Below are 25,824 nucleotides of genomic sequence, written 5' to 3' on the forward strand. Positions count from 1 at the left end.
AGTCAGTAAACAACAATTTACACATCATAACTGAAAAATCTTCCTTCGTAAAAGTTAGCAGGTACTCTGCACTGCGCAGCCTGAGTGGCTAAGTGCTGGCTGAACACTGCACATGCAAAGCTGGGTACTTGCATTTACTATCAACGCTGCTGTATGGTTTAAATGTTGATGTATGAAAGGAGTCGATTGTTTAAAGCTGTGTTATTAGGCCGTACTCCCACCATACGCCCGGAACCGAGCAAGCTCAGCCTTGGAGGTAATGTGGCGTTTTAAAAATAAGTCACCTCTAAACATCATAGCACACTTTGTCACACTTTTATTGAAAGTTCTCGCCAACTTCGACTGAAACGAGAAAGTTATTTCCAGAAGTTTTGTATGCACACCTGCACACAATACCCTGTCTATGAGAATGGAGACTCCACCACACAGTCGAGTTATAAAAGTACATTCATTGTCTTTGAAATAACAATCGATACTTTCACACTCTCTTCTAGAATGTATGCAGCTTTTGTATATGAAAAGATGACCTCAGAGGTTTACTGTGAAATAAAAAAATAATTTAACATTTATTTACATGTACTCCTGTGAAAGATAAACCCACATTTTACCTCCAGTTGGTCCGGCTGGCAACAGCATGTCACTGCATCTTTGTAACAGACCATTGTTAGTTTATATATACATAACAGCAAAACTAAAAATGCCTGTGTGGCATTGTGCAAACAGCACATCTAGCATAAATGGGAACCTTCTGTAGGCTTACCTCCTAGGCCGGACTCTGAGGAAAGCTCTAGTGAGAGGTCATCAGGCAAAACCTCCTGAGCACTGTCGACCGAACGACGGCCAGAACTACTGCGCTGCTCCCCTTCCTCTTCCATTTCCACCGCATCGAGAAACGACAGTGAGAAGAGGGTGCGGTCAGCCACGCCGCTTCGCTCTGCTGGGCTCTGCAAGGCAACCACGCTGTCCTTTTAATCCAGTTTTCAGAGAATGAGTGAGCAGAATCCACTGTTGCAGCACTATGCATAGTTTACAGCGGGATGGTTTCACAGCTGAATGAAGATAGAGCAATGGAAACATGGCTCACTTTGGATGGCATCTTAGTTTCGACTGTGTTAGACTAACATCTGAGAAAAAAAAGTGGTCCGCCAGCTTTACAAAAAGAAACGGTGGACGCAAGCAGACCACCAGAAGAACTAGCTGAATCACATGAAGAATGCAAGAAAGAAAAACAATGATCTGAACATCCAAAATGTCTCAGTGTGAGTCACTAAGGACCTAAGCAGGCCACAATAGCGCCTCCTCACACACTTCCATCGAGTTTCCAAATGCGAGAACTACAAAAGTTTTCTATCTAGCATGAAACAGGTGGTTAAGGCAATGAAAAAAAAAAAAAAAGAAGCACTGTGCATAACTTGTTTTTTATGAACACAACGCATGCTGCTAGAGCCACAACAAATTTTATAGGAAAGAAAGTCTGCACTGCCATGTTTCCAACGTTACCTTCTGTGGGGCCACAACACCACCCTGCCAAAGCCATACACTGTATTGAACAATATGTGGAAATCTAACATTATGTTTACTTAAACAGAGGTGTGAAATTGTACCACACAGTGTCCTGTTAAAGAGCAGCATATTATGCTCTACTTTTTGGAAGTAATTGTACAATGTAAAAAATCTAAAGCCCCTCAAAGTCAATAAATGAACCAACAGCAATATTTAGACAAGATGAGATATTAAAAGCATTTTGCACAGAGAGATTGAAAGAAGAAAAAAAGTGCCATCATCGAAAACCATAATGCATACTGCAACTTCAGCTTGTAGCATGAGAGTGTAGTGCTCAATTAAACACTCCTACTTTTGCGACCAGGTTCGCACCACTTGCACATATTATTGGGGATAAAAGCCTCTGGAACATGCGATCACCAAAGCACACAGCTTTCTTATCGGCCAGTAGTTGCAGACAGTGCTCGTGGATGTGCGGATGTGAAGTTCTCTCAACGTCCGCTAGAGATATGACAATTATCAGTTCATATTGCATGTCGCAGACTTTTGTCCCCAATTGTACTTTGAAACACAATTTTTCACAGGATAAGTGTATTTCATGAATACCCTTTTCAGAGCCTTTTGTTTCCACATTAGTTACATGCTAAAGCTATTCATGCAACTAGTTTAACTAGCCATCCCTCTTTATGAAGCTCGCCTTTCTATCCCTGAACTGCATTACTTTCAATAAAACCAAACTCACCATAGCAAAATATGATTTAAAGATTAAAAATGGAGGTAAAAGCCCAATTTCCTGCCCCTGAACTAGAAGGTTATATACCAAACTGCAATACAGAATGCAGCCCCAAAGCACAGTAATTGGTGTATTCTGTTACCACAAGCCTACCTCTGCGTCCAGTGCTTTGGCAGGGGAATCCTGCTTCGATGAGCTGTTCATTTCAAAGACACACTTGAGAATGTTCCTCATTTCACCAGCGAAATTCGTCTGCAGTTGATCAGCCACGCCTAATGTGCAAGGGAAACCAAAACAAAACACATACAGGAAAACTTTTGAAAACCAGCACTAGTTTCATATTGCCTATCTGATATTTTACTAAGAACGCAACAAATTTCAGAAATCTCAAACCCGAAGCATAGTTCTCTCAAATTGTTGCCCCTCTAAAAATTGTTCACTGAGAAAATACAGAAAAATTTCACCTTTAGAGGCATAGATGTTCTAATTTGCCACTACATGTCTTTGTCATTCCAGTATTTATAGAACGTAAGGAAAAAAAGAGAATCATCCGAATTATTCTTACCATACAGTTTCAATGCTGCCATTTGAAAGCACTGCTTCCAGTCGCACTGTGAGCTTTTTCACAATAGACCAGGTCACCAAAACTACCATAAAAGTTTTGTCTTTAGGACTGCGCTGCAATAGCCGATGAAATGGCATGGTAACTTAGCTATTTATATGGCTCTTTATATGAACCACAAACCCTAAAACTAATGCAGCTATGCAGCTGTGTGATGTAAGAGTTCATGCAAAAATGACAGCTGAAACAGGAAAAACTAAACTAAGATTTCTGTAGACTGAATTTAAAGACATTTGATTTTCATTTCTGTGGCACATAGGTATAAAAGTGCTAATGAAGTCTCTCTGTATTTCAACTCCAATTCATAATATTTGTTTCCTTGTACCTACGTTACATTTGCTGTTCACACATTATTCGATGCTGACACTGCCTATATAACAACCTTTGCAATGCAGTACTTCAATGATTTGTAATAATGGGCAATGAAATTAGCACGCTGCACTGTACATAATCTGAACCACACAAACACAAGCAAATGCTGGCCAGATCGATTGAAACATTGCTCTTAGCAGGGCAAAAAGCACTAAATGCAACAATAATTTAATGAGGAAATGCTTGTTTCAAGCAGACCTACGCAACAAGTGATGTCACCTAACCAAGCAAAACAAAAAGCTAACTCTCCAGATTATCAATTACTCCGCAACCACCTCACTCGTTAGGTATATTTAGAGCCTTTCATTTCTGTTTAATTTATGACTTTCTTCAGAAATTGGCGGGTGAAAACTTTTCTATCTTTTGCTGTTCCTTCTATATATAAACGGCCTACCTAACAATGTAACATCTTCAGTAGGAATCTGTGGATGATTGTGCCGTTTACCGTGAAATAAATAATACTAATGAGGTTGCATTACTTGAGGCAGACCCAACCACTATCTCTAACTAGTGCTTGCAATGCAAAAAATTACGCTTAACATGCATAATTGCAAAGTAATGCATGCTTCATGTTGCAAGAGTTTAGTCACATCACATTGCTTGCACTATTTCTTCTTCCCTACTGACACTTGTGGAATCTTGCAAAATATCTTTGCATCATTCTAACATCAAAGCTAATTTGGAAGGCACATGTCAACTGTCATAGCAATCGCTAACCGCATGCTTGGATACTTGAAATGCAATTTTTATTTGGCACCAGCCCCTGTCAGCCTTCTTCTGTACAAGTCTGCTCAAAACTAGAATACCGTAACTTAGTATGGGATCCTTCCACTAACATGCTTATTGATGCCCTTGCAGCTTTGCTGACAGGAGCAGTATGTTTTACTGTACATAACTATAATCGTTTTTCCAGTGTCATGAAAATAAACAGTTTTATCATTAACCCCTATTAGTCTGTGCAGATAATAATCAGGCTAGAGTTTTTTTTTTTAATTTACAACACCAGTTCCATTCTTAAATATGAATTGCGCATGAAACCGTGTCTTTCATTAGCATCGATCACTCATGCAAACTTGGCAATTCCTTGTTGCTGTATGACATCCTACGTAAACTCTTTCATTCCAAGAACACTGCTGAAGTGGAACCACCTACCACCAAATACTGTAGCTGCATATAGTGCTGATTAGCTTAAGAAAATGTTACCATATTATGGTTTGATTTGTTCTGAATATGTGCAATCCTCCTGATGCAATTTTTGTGCAAAAGTTTATTTCATGGTATTCTGTGGATGTCCAGTTCACTGCAATACAGACATTTTCTAGACATACAGACTAAATGTGGTCACTGAGAAATGGCCTCTGTACAGTCATGAGCAAAAGTGGTGTATGATACGCAGCCGATGGCTGAGCTCAGGCAAACTACATTGCAGCGTGACCTAGCAACAGCTATCTAGGATCAAGACAATTGTAGCGGTGCCCCTTTTGTTGGCATTTCGATGCAGCTTTCCTCCGCCAATTGTGATGAAGTTTCGGGGTCATGTGTGTGGGTGTGCGCGGCAGCATGGTTGCTTTGTGTGTGAAAATCCTAGTTTCTGTCTTTCTTTCAACAGTTTTTTCTCCGTCTGGGACACCAACCAGGTGTCCAACCGATACAGAGAGACTAGCCAGCATTATCATCATCATCAGCCTGAGCTCCGCCATCGACTGTATGTTGTATGCCACTTTTCCTCACGGCTGTACCTACATTAAATATTTTGAGAGATACACCTTGTGGATGTACCATAAATGTAAAACAGTTGTCAAAATGCCATCTGTCTTAACAGAAAACAGCTGTGAAAACTGTTGTAGATATCCACTAGCTTTTGTGCATTGTTCATTTCCTGCCGGCAAAATATATTTTTTAGGAGCCTAGCTTTTGGTAAAATCGGGAAAAATGTGGTTTTACACAAAAGCAAAGGGTTCAAGGTATACTGTCGCACTTATAAGGTAAAAGATCATTATATTAATGGAGCAACTGATAATCAGTCACACTTATTACTTCTTTCATGCTCTTAATTAAGCACAATGTGCAGCAACAAACAAGGCATGATTAACTAACTCACCAGAAATGCCCACAAAGAGCCTGTGAATAAGGTCATCGCTGCTCTTGAACCGAGAACGAGCTTCGTTGCGAAATGCAATCTCCACAGCTTGTAGAGCCAGTGCTATTTCTTCATCATCATGGCAATCAGAGTTGTAGGAACTGGTGTCTGTGCTTTGGTAACTAAATAGCACAAGCAGGAAAGAGAAAAGAATACCATCAGGTTTCTCTCTTGTGAAATCGAAAGAAAAAGCGTACCTCATGCATTCCCATTCGGCACTGGAAAGGCTTGACAGGCTTTTGCAACTTGAGCATGGGGATGGCAGGGAGTGTTCCTCATTCCGCAGCCGTCGAATTTGTGGCACTACTGGCATTCGATCAGACACACTGGGTGCCTTGGAAGGCCTGCTCAAGCAGGGACTCTGTTTTGGCTGTTGTTGCTGCTCCAGAGATGCACCTGCCGATGGCCCCGCCTGCAGGGTGTCACCGAACAGAGGCCACCAGCTTTCCGACAGCACACTGTCGTCCGAATCGTAGCTCTCACTATCACTGTCACCTGCACTTGCTTGATTGTGCAGAGGAGACAAAGTGGCATTCTGTGATGGACTTTGTGAGGTTGCCACAACTTTCTGAGCCAATGGACTACAGCACTTGACAGCTGGGAGCTCCTTGGACTCCAGACCAAGGCTGCGGATGCGCTTTTGGAATTGCAAGATGGGCTCGCTCTCCGAGGGTGCCGCAAAATTGTGGTTGTAGAAGTCTTCAATAAACTGTTTACAGCTGTTGTAGTTCCGGTAAAAAAGGTTGATGTAAACATCAGAGTCCAGTGCTGCATAATCGTCTGCACCAAATGAGCACTGCTCAGAGGTGACAGATGCTTTAGGTTCTTCTAGTTGGCACAACGTTTTTTCTAGGAGCCAAAGCTCTTCTCTTGACAAAGTCCACAGCAACTCACTGAAAGGAAATCAAGATTAAATGAACTGCCGAAGCAGCCAAGCATGTCTAACAGCCAAATGAACTAAAGTTATATACATCCTGCTTATTATTCCAATCAAATTTCTAGTATTAAACTAGACAGCATCATCTGTAGTGGCAGCATGCCAGTGCACAATTAAATGACAGAGAAGCCATTAGTTAAATATCACACGGCATCCAAGAAGCACAGCAAGTACATTTCGTATACTGCATAGGTCTAAAGCCACAAAGCTGCCCATGAGCTATATGAGGTGCCATAGTGGGAGGCATAAATGCAAACACTACACAGACTGGTGATACTGTATTCTACTTCTTGACTCTGAGCAGTACATTTTAGTGTGAATAAGTGATGCCTGCAATGCTGAATACTAAGCTTTGAAGAAATTTTACAAGGAAGTTGAGTGGATAGAGGGCTAAGTGGTCAACTTTTGAACTGTTGCACCAACTTCGATAAAATTTTCAGGGATGGAGTATCCTCTTGTTATTTGGATATATTCGAGGTTTCATCACCTTAGCATAAATAGAAAAAAAGTTGCAGCTGTCATAATGAATGTGTCAGCTTAGGGAAACTATCATTTCAAAACTAATAAAGATGTACTAACCGTTTGTGCTTAGATAATTTTTAGGTAGATCATTGTGCAGGATGAGGCCAATTTCAGGTTCTTTATACTTTTGTAAAAATCTCTGCACTTTAAAAACGAACCTCATATTTTTCGTTGTCACTATAAGTCACATATTTAATAATTTTTTTATCTTAGAGTATAATTAGAAATCCAAAAGGTAGCTTATCTTGTTCCCAACAAAATTTTAGTCCAGAAACCATCTTGAGAGTAAGCTTGGAAATGGTAGTTTTTCTAACGGTAGTGCTCTTGCAAAAAGTGCGAACTGATAAAAATGAGTTCAAAGATTTCAGAACATGCTATTCAAATTTATGGCCTAAATAAAATCCAGTTGCCTGGTGCATACATTGGGCCCCCCTTTTTTGGTACGACACTTCTTTGTGGCGATTGTTTTGAGTCGCCTCTTTTTTTTTTTTTGTTTGTTTTTTCAGCTTTACAGCTGTCCAGTGCCATAATCTGCGCTCATGAAATGCTTTCCTTGACTGCTTGCTGGGAGGGCCTCTTCATTTAGGCTCCATATCCTATCTCCACCTTATTGCGCACTTTTGGTTTGGTTTGGTTTGTGGGGTTTAACGTCCCAAAGCAACTCAGGCTATGAGAGACGCCATAGTGGAGGACTCCGGAAATTTTGACCGCCTGGGGTTCTTTAACGTGCACTGACATCGCACAGCACACGGGCGCCTTTCTTTTCGCCTCCATCGAAAAGTGGCCGCCGAGGCCGGCATTCGATCCCGCGTCCTTGGGAGCAGTATTCGAGCGCCATAACCACTGCGCCACCCCGGCAAAGTGATAGCGCACTTTTGGTTAGCCAGGCTTCCAGTAATGCAAAACCATCGTTCGAAGGTTTTGCGCTGTGTTTTAGTCAATCCAAGCTTCTATATTGGCTTACCAGCCAACCCGCAGTTGCCAAGGCCCAAAATTTGCCTTTTCTTTCAGTTTTTGGTTTTAGTTGTCTGCTGTACTCTCAATAGCTGGTCCTTTTTTGGGTAGAATGTGCAAAAAACAAGCATTCTAATTTGAGGATGCACTCTGCATTTAGTTTCTTGCTCACCAGGCAGCTGAGTCTTGAATTCAGCGTTCATAGGCACTTTCAGTGGTGAGTGCACCCCATCTCACAAAAAAAATTTATTTTTCCACTGCTCTGATGACAGCCAAACATGGTGAAAAATTTAATAGATGCAGATTCCAAACGAACACAAATTTAAGAACATCACCTTTGCACAGAAAACCAACAAAAGCAAAAAATTTCAGTGCAGTGTAAGGGGTATGCTCAAGTGCATTTCTGCACGGGTAAGGCTATATTCATGCATATCGGCACCTATGTGGAACCTTACAACCGATTGACGTTCCAGATAAGCACGCAACACACGGCAATGCGGACAACTGGATACCAACCGGATTTTGCATAGAAGACTGTAGAATGGCCGAAATAACTCCGAAAGGCTTGAGGAATCCTTGTCAACATTCAAGGGACCATCAGGAAACAGAAGCAGCCCACTGGTAAAAACAGTTAGTCATGAGTAAATATGAAAGGCAGAATTCATAATGTGCAAGTACAGTCCAAGTGTACAAAAACGAACTATGCACAGGACATGCCTTAAAGCTCTAGTTAGTCTGTGTGCGCTAGCTAGCCTTGCATGTTGCACAGTACAGCTGCATATTGTTGAGTTGAATTCAGTCACAGTAACATTCAAGTAAAATAAATTTTCTGAAATGATCTGCACTGCATATGGCTATGTTTATTTTTTCCTTTGAAATAAACTTACGCAACAATGGCTAGCCTTGGAATGGTGAACATGAGTGCTGGGTCATAAGTATCCACCATCTCCTGGGGCACAAGCTTTACCTTGATTGCTCTGAAATTTCAAACACAATTTGTAAGTATACTGCCAACAACTTATAACAAATGAAAATACATTTCTTTTTTATGAGCAAGAATAGATTGCAATATCATGTCATTATGACGGCATTAGCTGCTAGATTTTTACACCTATTGCCAAATGCACCTTCACAGAACACTTGTGAAGTAGCACTACCTATAGTATACATAAGCCATGGGCAGTTTCCAAACGGTGGCGTTAAACCCAGTGGATTCCTAGAAGCAAGGATTTACGCTAGTTAGCATCAAACATTACAATTTTGCAATTTTGCAAAGTATTGTTTTCTGCTCCTGTGCATGCAAACCTATCATCATGCTATGGACATAAACAAACCTTTGCAATGTCTCAGAAAATAGCACCACAACTTGTTGCTGCAAGTGGTACTCCTTGGCAGACTTCACAGGTACCATAGCACTCACATAGCTGAAAAGATTAAAGAGCAAAAAAGAATTCAGGGAAATTATCACAAAAGTTGCTCTTTTTAAATGTATGTGTTAAATGTTTTTAAATGTGAAGATCATTACCTCAATTCAAATTCAGCAAAAAGTCTATCAAATGTCTTCAGTGCTTCTTTCAGCTGTGGAAAAACAGACAAAAATGACAACAGATTTAAAATGCACGACACTACAAGATGAAGTCTTGTGAACCAGCTGCCAAATTTGTTTGCTTTTTTTTTTCTTGAAAGGTTTTTCAGCATGAAACATATGAGCAATAAAAACAGGCCTAATGCTCACATTTATGACCTTCACTGTAAACACTACAATGAAACAAGAACAACACATGATTTTGCACTCTGCTCTGTACAAAGGGACTCAATGGCTTTTAAGTGATTACAATTTTTCTGAAGAAGGAAATATGCAATGCTGAAAAATATGTCATAGGCATGAATGAACGGAGCTTCTGAGGCACTTAAATTTCCTCATATACATAAACATGCTGCCAGAATATATAAATCTGAACAAGCGTTTCTTTTTAGAGATAGCTGAACTTCACAAGATCACTTGTGTGCATGTAATTCACACATGTAATCGAAAAAATAAATTCTCTAGAGCATTGAATGAGAGAGGTGTTTTTTGTTTTGTTTTTTCCCAATTTCCTTGCTGTACAAAGTTATGAAAATGGCAATCGATAAGTCTGCTATAAAGCCCCCCACCCCACTGTTTGCTTCCAGAAGCGCACTGATGAGTATCACTTGCAAAAGACTGCTTGTTTTCCATATCATGTCTATACAGACAACCCTCGCTAATACGGTCCGGACCCTTTGTTTCGGACATGATGGAAAATAGCGCGAAAAAGTACACGAAGGACGGAAGGAAGATACGTCCTTCGTGTACTTTTTCGAGCTATTTTCCATCATGAACGTTAACCAACTCGCCCAACTTTCGGCATTACTTTGTTTAGGAGCAAAATTATCCATAAGTAAGATGTTCATAATTGTGAAAAAAAAAAAAAAAAAAAAGGTTCAGTATAAAACTTTTCTAACCACAGCCTGCTTTTGTGCATGGTGGTGAAAGTGGAAATGAGACCAAATCATGGAGCTCCAAGTGCATTATTCTGGTCGCCATTATCTCTTTAAATAATGCAGTCCTTGGCCACATCAGATGTGTGGTGGTGTCTATCTCCTACTATGTTTGCTCCCATTCCCTGAACTGCTAGTACATGCCAGTAATCAGTAGGATGATGCAGCAGTTTAATGGAGCTTTCAACGAAGCACAAGGTGCAGAGGGAATTTTCCTCGTATAAATTGACATCATTCAGCTAAAGGTAATGTACACCATCAGTCAGGCACTCTCAACGGCATTCACTGGTGTCTTCAAAACAATGGAAAGGAAATATCTGAGCCACACGAGACTGTGTTCTTATTGTTGCTCGTATTAATTGGGCACAATCATGGATTCCAACTGGGCTTTGGATTTTCAACCTGTCCCATTATCTGGATGGCGAATTTCCATATTAGTGAGGCATAAATACACCAAGGAACCATCCATATTAAAAAGGGTCACGACTGCATGAAAGGCACGACTGCACAGGCAACCATAGCAAGTACATGCTTCAAGCACTGCAAGGGTACAGTACTGATGTATACTAATGAATTGCCTTGCTTAATGCTGTATACATCAGCTACAATATAACATTTTCCCATTGTATACTGCAAAGAATATGGCATGCCATGCCAATGCCTACCTTCTCGGGATACTCATGTGGATTGCGAAGGCACTGTTCACGTAAAAGGCAACGAACATTGTCCAAAGACCTTGTGAGCGCCCTTGCCAATGGCCGCATCTGCGAGCTTTCCACTTCCCTGTTCATGATGTTTGAGCCCGCAGCCAGACACTGCAATTTATTAAGACGTTTCCTTTACACACTGATCACATGACCTTCCTTACAGGCTCTCGTACCTCAGCTCCAAACCAGAGAAGGCCAGACATATTTTCTTGCAGCACATCATCAGGAAACTTGGCACGGAAATCTCTGTCTGCCCGAGCATCAGGGATGGCTTCATTCATAATATCATGGCAAATCCCCAAGACCTGTGAACAGCAAGTGTAAAACAGCATTATTACATGCAACTTAAATGGAACAGACAACACTGCCTTACCCTGTCTTGACAGACACGAAGCTGGTTAATCAGGGCAGAGCATCTATCCGGATCCTTTCGACCATCAAAGCTGTCCAATTCAGTGGCCACAAGGTTAAGCTCTTGATCAGCCCAATAGAACTGTGCTAGTGCTGAATTATCTTCCTTCTGCAAACAGAAAGCAGAATTTGTCACCATACTTCAGCTATTTTTGTTCATTAAACCCCACATGCCAGAGAAACTGCAGAATACTAGCACCCAAGAAAGAGGAATCCAATTAATATTTGCAATTAAGCACACTGGCTACTCAGCTGCAATTCAATATTATAATTTAATATAGCTTAACTTCACCATTCAAATTCTATGAACATGTACTGCACTTGTACAATGGCTGGTGAACACGAGAGTTTCAGCAAATCAATGTTGTCATACAGGACAGCCAAGGCAGGCTTCCTACAACATATTCAAATGCAGACATTTTTTACCATATATGCAGGTTTAATTAATGCAAAATGCAGTTTGTTTAATACCACACTTTCCAGAGCTTATCTTTTTACGATGGCCCAACATCACCAAAGTAACATGCTCGTAATGTGGGCGCCACTGCTATGCAGACCTTACCCAAGTGAAAATATGAAGTGGGAGTTCAAATGATCCCATTTGAAAGCAAGTGCAAATTCAAATGGTCCCACTTGAAAAGCAGCTGGTCTAGGAAAGGTCCACTTATGATCATTCAGAATCCAAGTGGTTTGAAAAGTCGGAGCCCCTAGAGTGCAACTGGCCACAGCTGGGTATTAAGTGCAACCACTTGGTGGCACGCACAGCCAAAATTAATGGGTGTTTTGTACTGCATTGCGCCATGTGTAGAACTGTGCAACCAGGTACACATTCTCAATCCATCAATTGGAGAACATAACCACCACTGTGTAGCCTATGCATCTGCCTGGTCTGCCTGGTCTTATGCCATTGGTCTCTCCAACATTTGGTGCCCAATTGTATGAATACTTGAAACTTATTCCAGCTTTTTGTCAGCCTCAGCTTTCGATTTACCAGTAATTAACTCAACAGTGTCATTAATTACTATAGTAGGGCATATACAGCAGTGCTTGATAACAGATGGAAGTGCTGTTGCAAATAGGATGATTAACAGAAGTTAAATAATATAAACATCCAAAAAGAACAGATACAGAAGCCATTTCGTGAAACTGGGTTGGAATGCTATCATTGCAATGTTGAAGACTATAGGAAATTGTGTGATGTATATGTTTACAACAGCAAATTAGCTTCCACTAAACCATCGCAGTAGCCAGAACACAAGACCTTTCCATGACACGCATGATTTCGAATGTCCTTACATACAATGAAGACATGCTTAACCAACCAACTGACCTAAGCTGGCAATAGCAGTGGTATTCTAGCAGTCAAGGTTTTGGCGACGGATAAAGTGTAGGCCTCTAGTCTTTACAAAGATTGCAAGAATGAAACTACACCACCCTACCCTGCCCCTGGCTTGCACACATTATTTCTCCTTTTGAGTAAGTGCAATTCTTATCCAACAGCCAGTTAGCTGTGGTGCACATGTCAAGAACACCAACCATTTTTTGGGTAGAACCGAATTTCACAAGATTCAGTTGGACTTTGTTTTATTTTATCCCTAAGTCATGACGCAGCTGGGTTTATCAAATCATATTGACAAGCAGAGCACGTAGAGAAAATAATTTCACTCAGCAAGAAAAGAAAACCAGCAGGGGGGAGGGGGGGGGGTACCTCAGTGGTGCAACCACCCTGAAACTACTGAGAACGCTCCTGGCGGTCAGTTACTAAGACTTGGCAAAACAGTAAGAAAGTCAATGAACAGAGGCCAGAACCCGATGTGTAAAGTTCGGCAGCTTGTTTGTAGGTCACCATATAGGGCGAGAAAAGCAAACACGCGGGTGCTGAGCCATGCCATCACCTATGTCACAGCCGGAAGCACAGCACGTAGGCCTGCTGATAACAAGTCCCTCCAAGCTGCTCTCCTCCCTTATTTTCAGAGGGCAGTGCAGCGCCGACGGCAGCAGCGCCGTGAAACGGGCGCGTGACAAAGTGGACCCGTGCGACCTTGCGGAACGTGCGGAAGTGGCGCCAGGTCAGTGGAACTCCGAAAGCAGGCCAACCGGTCCCCCTCAACCAAACCACCGCCGGCAAGCTGCGGAACCTCCACAGTTGCGACAGGCCGCCTCTGCGGCCCGCCGCTCGGCACATCGCACCGAGTGGACACAAGTCCCCCATAACTGGGTACAATGCGGCACTATGACGAGTGGTTACGCACTTCTTAAACGAATTTTCCCCAATTTTCCGCAAACATCCCTGCCAGATTGCTCTGCGTCAACAGGAGGCCAAGCTATGAAGCAGACCTGCATGGGCCAGCGTGCGGGCCACCGCCAAGGTGGCCGTCAAGCAAAAGTGTTCTGTCCGGGTAGCAGGGAACCGACGCAACCAATTGACCCTGAGCCTTGGAGATAACTGCGCGTGTCGTCAAACGTAACCGCGGCCGGCCGAGATCGGCAGGCCGGCGCAACCTTGGCTGCGCGTGCCCGATCAGTGGCGGCGCGCTGGCGACCCGTTTCGATTCGAGCCGGATAAAAGGCGCGGATGTCGGAGCCTGCGCAATACCTCATCGTGACGCAACGGGGCCTCTTCCGAGCCGGTCACGGTTTCTTCCACCAAGGCTAGTGAGACCTGCTCAGCGCCCGATGGCTTTGCGAGAAAGCGCGTTTCACTTTAACTTGGGAGAAAATGCCACCACATCGAAATGGTGTAGGACGCATATTGCGCAGAACGGCTGCCCGTTTTTTAAGGGACTGAAATGGACGACCCTATGAATGGCTTTAAACCGCCTACGAACACATACTCAAACAGCAGCTTCCACTATCTTCGGCTGCCCAGATCACGTTTCGCAAGCAAGAATCATCTAGCCTACAAGAAACAATACTTGGAGTGATCTCACTGGGAGGCCTCCTCTGCTGGCTTGGACGGTTTCTAAAAGGCTTTTCTGTCGCAGAAGTAAGGTGACGTTACTGCCGCAGCTCCGGTTCAACGGTGGGCGCCAAGTGAGAAGTGCGAAAAAATTTCCGCGTACAGGTGTAAAATTTTGCAGGGTGAGCACAACTACCACATGAGACCTCGCTGTAAAGAACTGCAATCTGACGCCGCATTCTCGGCACCTTTCAACATTTGCTCCTTCTTGTGGGCCGACATTAACTCAAAGCGAATTCCTTAACGGTGGTAGATACGGATAAAAGGTGGGACGAGTAACGTTCCTCCTTAGCATCATCAAAGGGATCGCGGTTAATGTGCAAGTGCACATCAACGCTGTCACACCGGTCCGCCCTGCTTGTGGAGATTTTTCAGCGTTCTCCGGCAGCAGGTTCGCAAATGGAACGAGACAACCACTGCCCAGACATCAATCTGCAATTTTGCACGGCAAAATGAAAGCACCCTCTCTGACAGCCAACCAACTGCGAAAATGTGCGCGAAATACGCAGGTGAAAAGCAGGGTCCTGGTTCAGCGCAACTGTCGAAGAGCGGACACGTTTCAGTGTCAGCGAAGCAGCCACTGACATCACAACGCACACCCCCAAGGCTGCTTCGGGTTCAGCAAATACGAGGAGCAGCAACTGCCGCATTTGAGATGGGCTCTGGAAGGTGCATGCCTCGCATTAGAGGTGAACGACGGAGAGCATGCAGGAAGAGTAATTTCGCCTCCGCCAAAATTCAATCCTACGACCGCACGTCACAACCACTCTCTTTATGCTACACCATACCTCAAACTATCATCCAGTGAGGTCCAGCAAATAGATTCCTTAATTCGGTAAGCAGGCAGCACTTAAATTACCGAAAAACACTAGCAACGAGAGACTGCTCGAAATCGCAGTGCACAACACAATACATGAACTTCGAGAGGCCCACTTACAAGCACAATACCTCAGATTAGCCGTAACAACTACCGGACGACACATAGTCAGCTAGGTATCACTATTTCCGCACACAATGCATCACTCCCTACCCACATTTACACTTCAATCTATGCCAAACCATTACCGAGGAAACACACCATGACCAAGATCGCAGGAAGGCGCGCGCGGCAGCGCACCACAATGGTACGGGAATGAGCCCGATGCAGTTTGGGTGGTTGCCGCCTACGATGAGAACGGAGCCACTGCAGTTGTCCACAACCCCCACATTTCCCCAACTTTCGAGCTTCCTTCAGGCCCCACCCCTGAGGGGGAGCCAAGGAGACCGATATAGCTATTGCTCTGGCATACACAGATATCAGTTACGTACTCAGTGATTCCAAAGCCACCATTCTAAATTAATTATGCCAGGGGCCGAGTTCATCCCCCGGCGCACCGCCTGCTGCACATGCCGCAAAACTCCCGCGCTGAGCGCCTCATCTATCCGTCACCCCGCCCATCCCTCACTACCAGAAAACAGTCAATCTTGCGTCGCCTGCAGACATGAACGCTGCCGACACGCTCTACTTTCAAAATTTAAGCCGGTATCCCCCATTTGCACTTTGTGCTCCCACCCCAAGGCCACCCTTACTCATTCTTTTAACCTGCCCGGCGACTCCTACCCCCCTGCCGGGCCGGTGCCTCTCCGAACCTAGGAGGACTGGGAGACCTCACTGCGATCAGCGGACCCGGCCAGGCAGAAGACCGTCGTCAGCCGGGCCGCATACGTCATGGATCAACATCACATGAACGTTTAGATCGCGAGTGGGGTCGTGCGGAGACCCAGGAGGCCTGCGTGCCTCGAATTCTTCCATAAAATAAAGTTTTTTCTCCTCCCCGGGCACCACGATCTGGCTGCAATGAAAAGCGCCACTGTCGACGCGAACGGGAGCAGCAGCTCCTCTCCATCGCAAAAGCCGCGACAAATACGGCTGTGCTCTGCGTTTCTTTCCGGTGTGCGTCATCGTCCTCGCAACAACTCGACCAAATGAACAGCTTGAGCAGTAGTCTGCCGTCGTAGCAACAAAGCATTTCCTGTAATAGCCACGTCAGCGAGTTCGCAACAGCAGACCAGGTGCAACGGAAAACTACAGGTCGAAAGGCGCGCATCTACGGTCGACTAGCCTAGCACTAGGCTAGCACGAGCTCGCTAGCCTTTGCTTACGAACGTGTCGGTTCAAAGGGCGACCAAAGCTTTGCGACACGGCTCAACACTCAGCACAGGGCCGAATCACGGCGGTTCTCTCACTTTAGCCAAAAACGCGCGCAGTACTGACGGAGCACATATCGTGCACACGTCAAAATTGTGACCCTTTGGTGCGCGCACCCGCTTCGTAAGCTGTTTGCAGCACGTCTACCAGGGTGACTCGCATCACGCTCCGATCGTCAACGGTGACACATAGCAGTGCATATATCGGCGTTAAGAGGTCACATGAAGCATGAAAAGAAAGAACTGCGATATAATCGCTGCTTCTTCATTCGCAGTGCTTCCGGATTTTAAGACAGCGCGACTACACCGCCGTAAGGAAATTAAAACGATTAAGCAGCGATTATATCGCTTTTTTTTTTTTTTCGTTCCTAGCGTAACCTACGCTGACCTTTGGTGCCACAGCCATCGTTTGACTGCCGAAACTGAAACACCACAAGATAGCTGGTTTATGGGGTTAACGTCACAAAGCAACTCAGGCTATTTATTATGGACGCAGTATAGTGGCGGGCTCCGGATAATTTGACTGCGTTGGCAATAAAACTACCCATGCCCGCGTGCACGCCGCACATGGAAACCTTGACAAGTGAGGCGACTAGTCACGCGTCAACGGGCATCACCAAGCTGCAGACTTGCACGCAGAGACGAGGTCACACGTGCGAAATGATATCTAGTGGAGCCCAGTATTGAGTGCATGCCATCGTCTAATCAAAGACCACTGCCCGACAACGCCAAAACGCCGAAAACAATTAACCATAAAAAGACAATGAAAACGCGCACAGCTCGGAAATAGCTGCGCATAGCCGGTTCCTGCTGTTTTGGACAGTTGAATACTGAATGCGTTCGCAACCACAAGGCAGAAACTGCGCACACGTGCACGAGGGAAGAAGCAAGCATGGTTTAGCGAGTAAACAAATCGCTTTCGACGGTACATAAAGTAAACAAGAAGGTATCGCTTTCGATGGTGCTACGGCGACCTTGAGACTGCTAGCGGACACGAGAAAAAACGACCACGGAGAGCTAGCCCGGACAGCGTTGGCGTCGCCTCCTGGAAGCACGGCCTCGGTGTGACAGCCGGTCATGACTTGCCGCACAAAACCGCAAAACCAGCCAGCGTGGCAAACTGTTGAGGATATATCGCCGTCCCTCGTAAAGTCACAAAGTACACTGCGGTTGGGCGCCGAAGCCAGCCCTTTCAGAGCTGCGAACATACCGGTTCTACCACAGAACTCCTGACCCCGGCAAAGAGGGACTGGATCAAAAAGCAATCGTTACAAACACACGTGCGCGCAACCGCACATAACGAAACCAGCGGGGTGCAGTAAAGCAAGCGCATTCGATATGGTTTGGTGAGGTAAATGCACAACCGCTACTTGTAACAATGAGTCAAGGTTCGCTGCACTCGCGGATGAGAAGACGAGCGACGCACCGGGCAAAACAGCACCTCCACCAAACCGCTCAAGGGCACTTGCCTCATTAGCCATAAAGTCAGAGCGGATAGGGGACCGCTATCCCATACCACACCTAGCCACACCCTTTCATCGCAACGCGCCCCGCTATTCCCCTATCCACCTAACATATAGCGCAAGGCACGCGCCCGGGAAGGAAAACTCGGCTGTTCTGGCCCATTGAAAACGAAAAGTGCGCCGCTCAAACGACGAAAAATCATGGGTACTCTTTTTCCCCGTAAATGAAGAACATCCCTGACAAAGCAAGGAAACGAAAGGCAGATCCTTCGAACAAGACTACAAATAATAATTCTGTTCGTTTTTTTCTTTTTATGCCACATAAGCAGCTAAGGCTTATCATGCGCCAATCTCGAGGTTAAATATATGTTCGTTAGACTACACTTTATCAAAATCTACAGTTAAAGGCATTTGAGAAATTAAACGCGCAGGTCAACCAACAAGTGCATTTTCACCTACCAATAACATTGGGGGAATATACAGTACAATTTTTTCCTCAGTCGAAATTTCAAGTTATGCGCATGGGAATAGCATGTGGTTTACTGCGAGCTCATCTCCACACTTTTACAGATAGCTACATATTTTGTTAGAAAGAAGTTGCGTGCAGTGCGTGTGAATGTGCTTGTTCGATGCGAAGACAGCATAATAATTACTCCTACACACCGTTCCTGACACCTACGTGTCTTTCCATTCCCCTAAGAGCCCGTCGGGATTATTGATCATTATCCATCGCTGCTTGCCATTTATCCTTCAATTTTCTGAGTATTAACTTCATGCTGTATTTATGGGGCATGTTCACATTTTTTTTTTTGTTTCGCCACTGTGTAAGCTCGTGCGGCACATGTGTAGACCCTCTCAATGCCGTTTATCCCAACGTGATTCGGGCCCCACCACGTGACTGTCGTGAACTGTGCACGACATTTCCCACTAAAGGTGCAACGCCGCGAGCAGGGTGAGAGAATGGTTATAAAGTATACTAGCACCAAGTAAAAGGAACGGAAAAACCTGCTTGGTCGCGCGAAGGGGTGAGGTAATTATCGCGTATAAAATTACACCGCCATGCAACTCAATTATTCTGTAAAACACCTTTCGACCAAGAAAAAGAAAATAACGGTTGTCGCAGTTGTCGATATTTGTACTGCACATGAAGGATAATAGTTCGGTTGTTAGGGCTGAACGTCCGAAAGGTACTCAGGAGCCTTGTTTACATGGCCCCGACAGCGGAGGGTCGAGTTGGGGAGTTGAGTTGAGTGGACTCGACCCTACCGGGTTTACATGAACCCGATCCGACGACCGCAGAACCGGCTCTGAGCGAGCGTTAGGCGAGCGGCGATTACGGCGACACCTCGCGTCGAGGCGGAAAACCAGCAGACGGCACCTAATTCCGGTTTTTTTCCTATGCGCGTTTTCCTTACTGTTCTCCTCTCCCACTGCGCCCCGACTCTACCAGACAGCGTTTACATGCTTCCTGCAGCGGGGGCGAGTTCAGGCAACCCACCCTCTGCGCCAGAGTTGACTACCCCTCGACTTCTCGACCCAGCCCGACAGCGTTTACATGAACCCCGTAACCGGTTTTCGACCCAATAACTCAACTCGACCCGCTCCTGTCGGGTCGCTAAGCTGTGAGGGAGGTCGTATGGAGGAGTCCGGAAATTTCGACCACCTGGTGCTCTTTAACATGCCCTGACATCGCACAGCACACAGGCGCCTTGCTTTTCGCCTCCATCGAAAGGCGGCCGTCGCGCCTGGGATCGAAACGGCTCCCTTTGATGAGCAGTCGAGCTACCTAACCAGTTAGCCACCGCGGCGAAGAACACACGAAGGCACTAACACGTACAGCTAGAAGCAACATGAAAGGGAACACGGGAGAGCGTGGCCTACGCACTTTGCAAAGCGCTGCCACCAGCACAATACGAGAATAGGTGGCACCAAGGGTATATGCTCGGAAAGAGCAGCCGACAAAACCTACTTTGGACGCGTCTTTACCACTGATTCTTATCACCTGTTGGTGAAAGCGCATTTGAAAGCGTGGAGACCACGCGCTCCCATGTTCCCTTTCATATTGCTTCTAGCTGTACATCCGCTTGATTTCGCATTTCGTCTCCATGTCATTAGGAAGCAACAAGGTTGAGCATACGCAGCTGACCTAGCAGGAAATGCGCTTATTCCTGTCATGAACAAATCGGTTAGAGAAATATATATAAAAAAAAAAAAATTACCGACGACAGTGATATCTGCTACCGCCCCGTTATCAGCCGTCCATTTATGGCGAATAAACGACGCCGGCGACAGCAGTGCCGAGCTAGATTCACACAACGTGGGGGAAAAAAAAAAAAGAAAAAGCCGCAGTCAAAACAACGCTACAATCGACAGCCGCGGACAGATATTCGTGCGACTAGACGCAAAACATCCTTGTTTGCAAAATGTGTCCGGTTGATGACACTCGCAGGCGGTTGTTGAGAAGCGAGAAAAACAAATCTATTCGAAGCGCTGTCACAAACGCCGGCGCAACGGCACAATGATGGGACACGCTCACGAGCGCGGCGACGTTCAGCTCCCGAAATCATGAAGCACAGCTGCGCACTGACCCAGCACACAAATCAAGGACGAGGAAATATTTGCGCCAAATTCACTCCCGATGACATTTCTCTAGGGAGCGAAAAAAGAAAACTGCGGTCAATATCCTTTCTCGTAGCCGCGGTTCGTCGAGAGTTTTCACTTCCTCGTCGCCTGACGGTCAAAACAGAAGTGCAAGAGCCTTTTGCCTACAACACAGAAAGGCGGGGGCCCCCGTCTTTTTGTTCTACAAACGGTACGACGAGCAAAAAATTTGGCTTTCGCATTGTCGGCGGGGAGGAACCACGGTTCAGTCAAGGTAAACAGAACAGTGCCCACGAGGTGTCACCAAATAAACTCGGCGATGACTAACGGCACTTGCCGAGAGCGTTTCAGGGGCGTGACTGTAGCACTGAGCACGGAATGGCTGTGCGCGCCAGGCGGCGAATGCATTGGGACCACCAGTGGCGCTTCTGAGAATGTCGCAGTAGGGAGGCGGGGCAGATTCACAGGGAAGGTTCACAGCGGAAAATCCCCACTTCACGTTATGTTGAGCTTCCACAGAGCAAACCTAGTTCCCAAGGACTTGAATGATCTCAATTTCACTTCCGCTACCAGCTGCAGCGTCACAATTCACACGCCGGCGAACACGAAACGCACGGCATTATGCAGTGTGTGTGCGACAGAAACAGCCTCTGACCAAGTGGGCTACAACGAAGCGCCGCCTGCACACCAGTGCGCTCGCAAGTTTTTTTTTTTTTTTTCCCCTGCGTGATTACACGTCTGCGATGGCATCCCCGCGTGTACAAAGCACACCATGATTTAAAACAATTAACAGAAGTGTACCCCCGATGAAGAATTGTAGGACACTCTCGCGTAATGACACTTTTGAAAAAAAAATCACGGGCATGTCGCGCACGTATTATACGAGAAACCTTGCTCGCCTTAACATCTATAACGAAAGTAACAATGTGTAACGAAACTACATGCCCAATAAAACGCCACCACCCGCTTCAAACTTTCGCGCATCTTTTCCTTTTATGAATAGCGCAAGTAACAGTGAACAAAATATTACTGTCCATACGTATTCGATTCCACTTAGCTCCAAAGTAAAAGGCAAATCAACTGCTGTGCGGCTTCACACCTAGACATTAGGCAGGCTTCATGTGGATGCTGAACTCGAAGAGCAGTTTAACGCCGAACCACGGATCAACAACAATGAGTCACCTCTCCTTGGCCTTTAATGAGAAAAACAAGAGCAGCGGCTACCCGGATCAAAGTTCAACTGCCGCCTCGGGCATCAATGAAAGAATAAAATCCAGATGGACGACGGCTGCTGCGTCCGATGCGTGCACAAAAGCGCACGTGACCAATGGAAAACAATCGCCTGGCTAGTCTCGTAGACAAGGCACCTAGATCCTTGCCGCTTAATCAGCAGCTGAGAGAGACGAGGAGCACGTGCCACGAATAGAAGAGACGGCAACGAAATGCGTGAACCGGTGCAGCCGCCTGTTTACAGCAACCTTGGGCGCGTCCGATAGGCAGCTCTCGCGAGCTGGAGCGGGGCTACCGTCGGCAGATTAGGCGGACCCGACGGCGGCCGAGGGCAGAAAGCCGCTTGTCCGTAGGCCCACAGAAGGGAAACCAAAACCCCAATCCGCCGCCGCGTTTATAATAAGATCGGCCAATTCACTGCCGCCGGCTTCCTTCTCGCGACGCGAGACTAGGGAGCCCAAGCGGGTCGAAATGCGGAGACCCTGATACCAGCCGGCGGACAGCAAAAAAGAAGGGAGCCCCTCGAGCCGTTCTACAAGCCGCTTGCTTGGCCCGCAGTTTCCGCGGTTTCGCGAAAAAGTAGATGCACCCGTATAGCTTGCGATATATCAAAGTAACATCCCCCGCCAAGAACACCTCTAACTAGACAGAGCATTTTTCCTTTCTTTTTCAGCTAAGGCACACCAAATGGTGATTATTTCCACGGCTACGAAAGAGACTTCCGGATCGGCAGCATGCGAAGGACATATAGTAGGTGTGGATTTAAGTACGTCACCGGAAGCATCGCGGCCTCCCGGAGTCACCTGCTCCCTTCGGCGCTCGCCCTCAAGGGCGGAAAGCCAGCAGATTACGCAAATTGCGCCCTTCTCGGAGGAAGAAACTCGTATCGCGCGTCACCACTTGTGCGCCAGCCCCGCCGCCCCGCACTCAAGCTGGCGCTGCTGCCGGGTCGAGGTTCAACTAACGGACGCGACTGAAAAGGAGAGAAGACAAGCCAAACCTCCTCTCCCGTCCCATATGCTAGCGCTGTTCCGTCCAGCTTCATTTCCGTCAATATGAGCCAGTCGCCCGACTCGGCCCTCTTCTCCAGGTTCAAAGCTAACTTACAAAATAAATAAATAAATTTAAGGAGTACTGACTAAAAAAAAAAAATATGAAAAGAAAGAAAGTAGTGTGCACAAAAAATACAATGTAAATGGCTCTAAAATGGCGCAGTATTATGCCTCGTTAGCGCATGCGTACTATCATTACGAAAGCACCTACTTTAGTAGGCACTACTACTGCACGTCTTTTATAGCGGACGCTCCTGCCCTCCACTTCAGGTTCACTGACGAAAGCCACTAAAGCTCGGTTGCTTGGAGATTCCACTTCTCCGTGGAAAAGTTTTGTCCCCAGACAAGACCGCATATTCGACACGCAGCTTGGGCGCGATTGTGGAGGCGATGGTAACGCAAAATAACATCTGACGCGGGCAGGCAAAGCAAAAACATCACACTAATGTGTGTCGGAAGGGCCCACTGGTCGATCTGAAAGCTGAAAGGACTGGAAAAACGAAAAGGGAAAGCTAGCACTTCCCAGAGCCATCGAACAGCGTCCTACAAATGCTTCCGATGTCAGTGCACTTAGCGAAAAAGAACGTCCTCGGAGATCTACACAGCCGTTTTCACTGAAAAAAGCCGCATTGAAAGGGCTACGTGCTCGTCTACATTACAGCAGACATTCGAGCCCGCGGGCAGGTTTCAAAAGGTCGATCCTTTGCATTTTCAGCCTTGAAGAACGGGAGAACAAAGGCGGAGACCGATACAGCGGACGTTCTTGCCAAAGACGAGAGAGCTCGTCTTTCCCTCAACAACAGCGGCAGCGATGAGCCGGCCGAATGACGCTCCTGCTACAAAGGCTGGCTGGCCGATCACGGTGTGCGCCGATCCGACCGGTCCCGTCCAGCGGTTCAAAGGGGCACCCCGGAAGTGTACACTCGAAATAGTACTCCCAGGTGCAACAAATGAGGCCACAGGCATTCCTCGTATGGCTGACGCGGAAAGCCGAAAGGGGGTCTATTACGCTTGTCAGACTTGGAATCGTGCTCCCCCTTTCGGCCAAGAGAAAACGCCTGATCCATTTCGTGCACGTTGCAAAAACCATCATACACAAATGGCGTCCGTGTTTGATGCACAAAAAATGCAAGCGACGGCATTTTGTAGGCGTGCAATGCGTGTAAGCCAACACAACGAACTTTTTGATGAGCACTTTTTATGTTCGATGTTTCGAGCTGCAATGCCGATTGGGGAAAAGAAAAAAACTTTTGTTGACGGTCTTTAAATCCGCAATACAGCCGCCTTAAATAATAATAAAAAAAATTGATAACTTAATTTTCGTTCAAAGTACCCACCTTGCTCAGCGACCCATCTGCACAGTATGCACGTGATTTGGGCGAGTTGGTGCTGATTCATAGTGAGAACAGCGCGGGAAAACGAGACGACCGAAGAAAGACAACAGTTGTGTCTATTCGTTCGTCTTGCTTTCCCGCGCTGTTTTCACTATGAGAGTTAATCTCTCATAGTTCTTAAAATACAAATCTGTAAACGGCAAGAAAATCGCCCGGCACATCTCACAATTTTGTATTTATATGCTCATCCACTCCTGTACTGGTCCTCTCTAGGATCTCACAAACAAAAAACGCCAACCGCTCGACGGATACGGCAGGCCTTGGCGTTCTGCACAAAACAGAATACAAACAGCGATATTACAGCAATTTTAAGCCGCCAAGCAGAAGTAAGCTTCCGGCAGCGTCTAATCCTAAGCGCCACATTTTATGATTTTTCCCGTCTTGATTTTATTATGCCCATGCAGAAGTGAACCGTACCCGCCCAACGCGCAGCAGCATACCTCTCCTTCTTTCTCGGCACCTGCTTAGCAAACTTGCGAGTCGCCGCGTGCAAGAGCAAACGCAAGCGCGTCCATCTATGAAACGACACGCGGAACGTGCGCATAACGCACTACGATTCGCGACGCTGCAACTCGTGATGTCCTAGGCCAATTGGAGGAATAAGGAATGGACTGACTCAACTTGGTCGTTGTTACCAAGAGAAAACTCGGGGACAACGTTGCTCCTTTCACTTCGCCGCCACCAAAGAGAGGTTGCTGTCAAAATTCGGGCTACATCCAACCTCTGGGCGTGACGCGATAGCATTAATGGGTCCCTTCAGCGGCTTGAGGTCGCCTTTTTCGCAGACGCAGCGTTTAATTTACTACAACAGTCTCCCTTTAACCGTGTCGAACGAACGCGCTTCGGTGGCACGGGGCTAGCGTGTCCGACTCGCGACCCACGGGTCACAGGTTCGATTCCCATCTGATTACCCCATTTTTGGTTTCAGGGCTAATTATTTCACACTTATATGACAGCAGCGTTTCAATCACGTTGCGACCCCAATCATGACGATTTCACTCATATTTTAATCACTTTCAATACTGTTACGCCACAACCCTCTCTCGACAGCTCTACGCTATCGTTCAACGGACAGTAGCGAGTGGTCCGCGGAGGTTGCCAGGGTTCCCGACCGTCTGATTCACCGTCCTCCCTACTCAATTGCCCATAACAAAGCCTTCCCTATTGAAAAATGTCCTGTGAGGCAATAACATCAAACAAATTTCTCATACAAATCTCGTAGAATTTCTATGCGATTTTTATGCGATTGCACGAGAAACCCGGCCTGTATGAGGCTACAACTTTTTTTCCGTAGAGCAACTACGCCGTGCTTCTTGCTGAACGGTGTTGCGCTAAAAAGCAGCCACCACGAAACTGACATTTCTGTTTGCGACAGCTGTGCTTACCACGACTGCCACAAGGCAGGCGAGGGCATCGTCACCTGATAAATGAAACTCTCGGCACTTTCCGTGCCCGAAGTCACCTGCGCAATGTCGTTAATTCACCGCCCTGCTGCTGACAGCTTGAATGTGGTCTAT

General features: G+C 46.0%; 1 protein-coding gene across 1 annotated transcript in view; it reads right to left on the reverse strand.

Annotated features, from left to right (window-relative positions):
- The window catches only part of LOC146206473 (lateral signaling target protein 2 homolog), a 47,573-nt gene that overhangs the window by 4,534 nt on the left and 17,215 nt on the right, over positions 1-25,824 (reverse strand). The window contains exons 2-12 of the mRNA XM_084591159.1: positions 11,384-11,530; positions 11,184-11,315; positions 10,969-11,118; positions 9,309-9,361; positions 9,118-9,207; positions 8,671-8,760; positions 8,300-8,401; positions 5,568-6,263; positions 5,332-5,492; positions 2,390-2,508; positions 761-944 (exon numbers count right to left, since the gene is read on the reverse strand). Of these exons, the coding sequence (XP_084447285.1) occupies positions 761-944; positions 2,390-2,508; positions 5,332-5,492; positions 5,568-6,263; positions 8,300-8,401; positions 8,671-8,760; positions 9,118-9,207; positions 9,309-9,361; positions 10,969-11,118; positions 11,184-11,315; positions 11,384-11,530 (1,924 nt within the window). The remainder of the gene's footprint in view (positions 1-760; positions 945-2,389; positions 2,509-5,331; positions 5,493-5,567; positions 6,264-8,299; positions 8,402-8,670; positions 8,761-9,117; positions 9,208-9,308; positions 9,362-10,968; positions 11,119-11,183; positions 11,316-11,383; positions 11,531-25,824) is intronic.

This window comes from Amblyomma maculatum, chromosome 1 (genome assembly GCF_055883805.1).
Source record: "Amblyomma maculatum isolate TAMU_Amacu chromosome 1, ASM5588380v1, whole genome shotgun sequence".
NCBI classification, from domain to species: Eukaryota; Metazoa; Arthropoda; class Arachnida; order Ixodida; family Ixodidae; genus Amblyomma; species Amblyomma maculatum.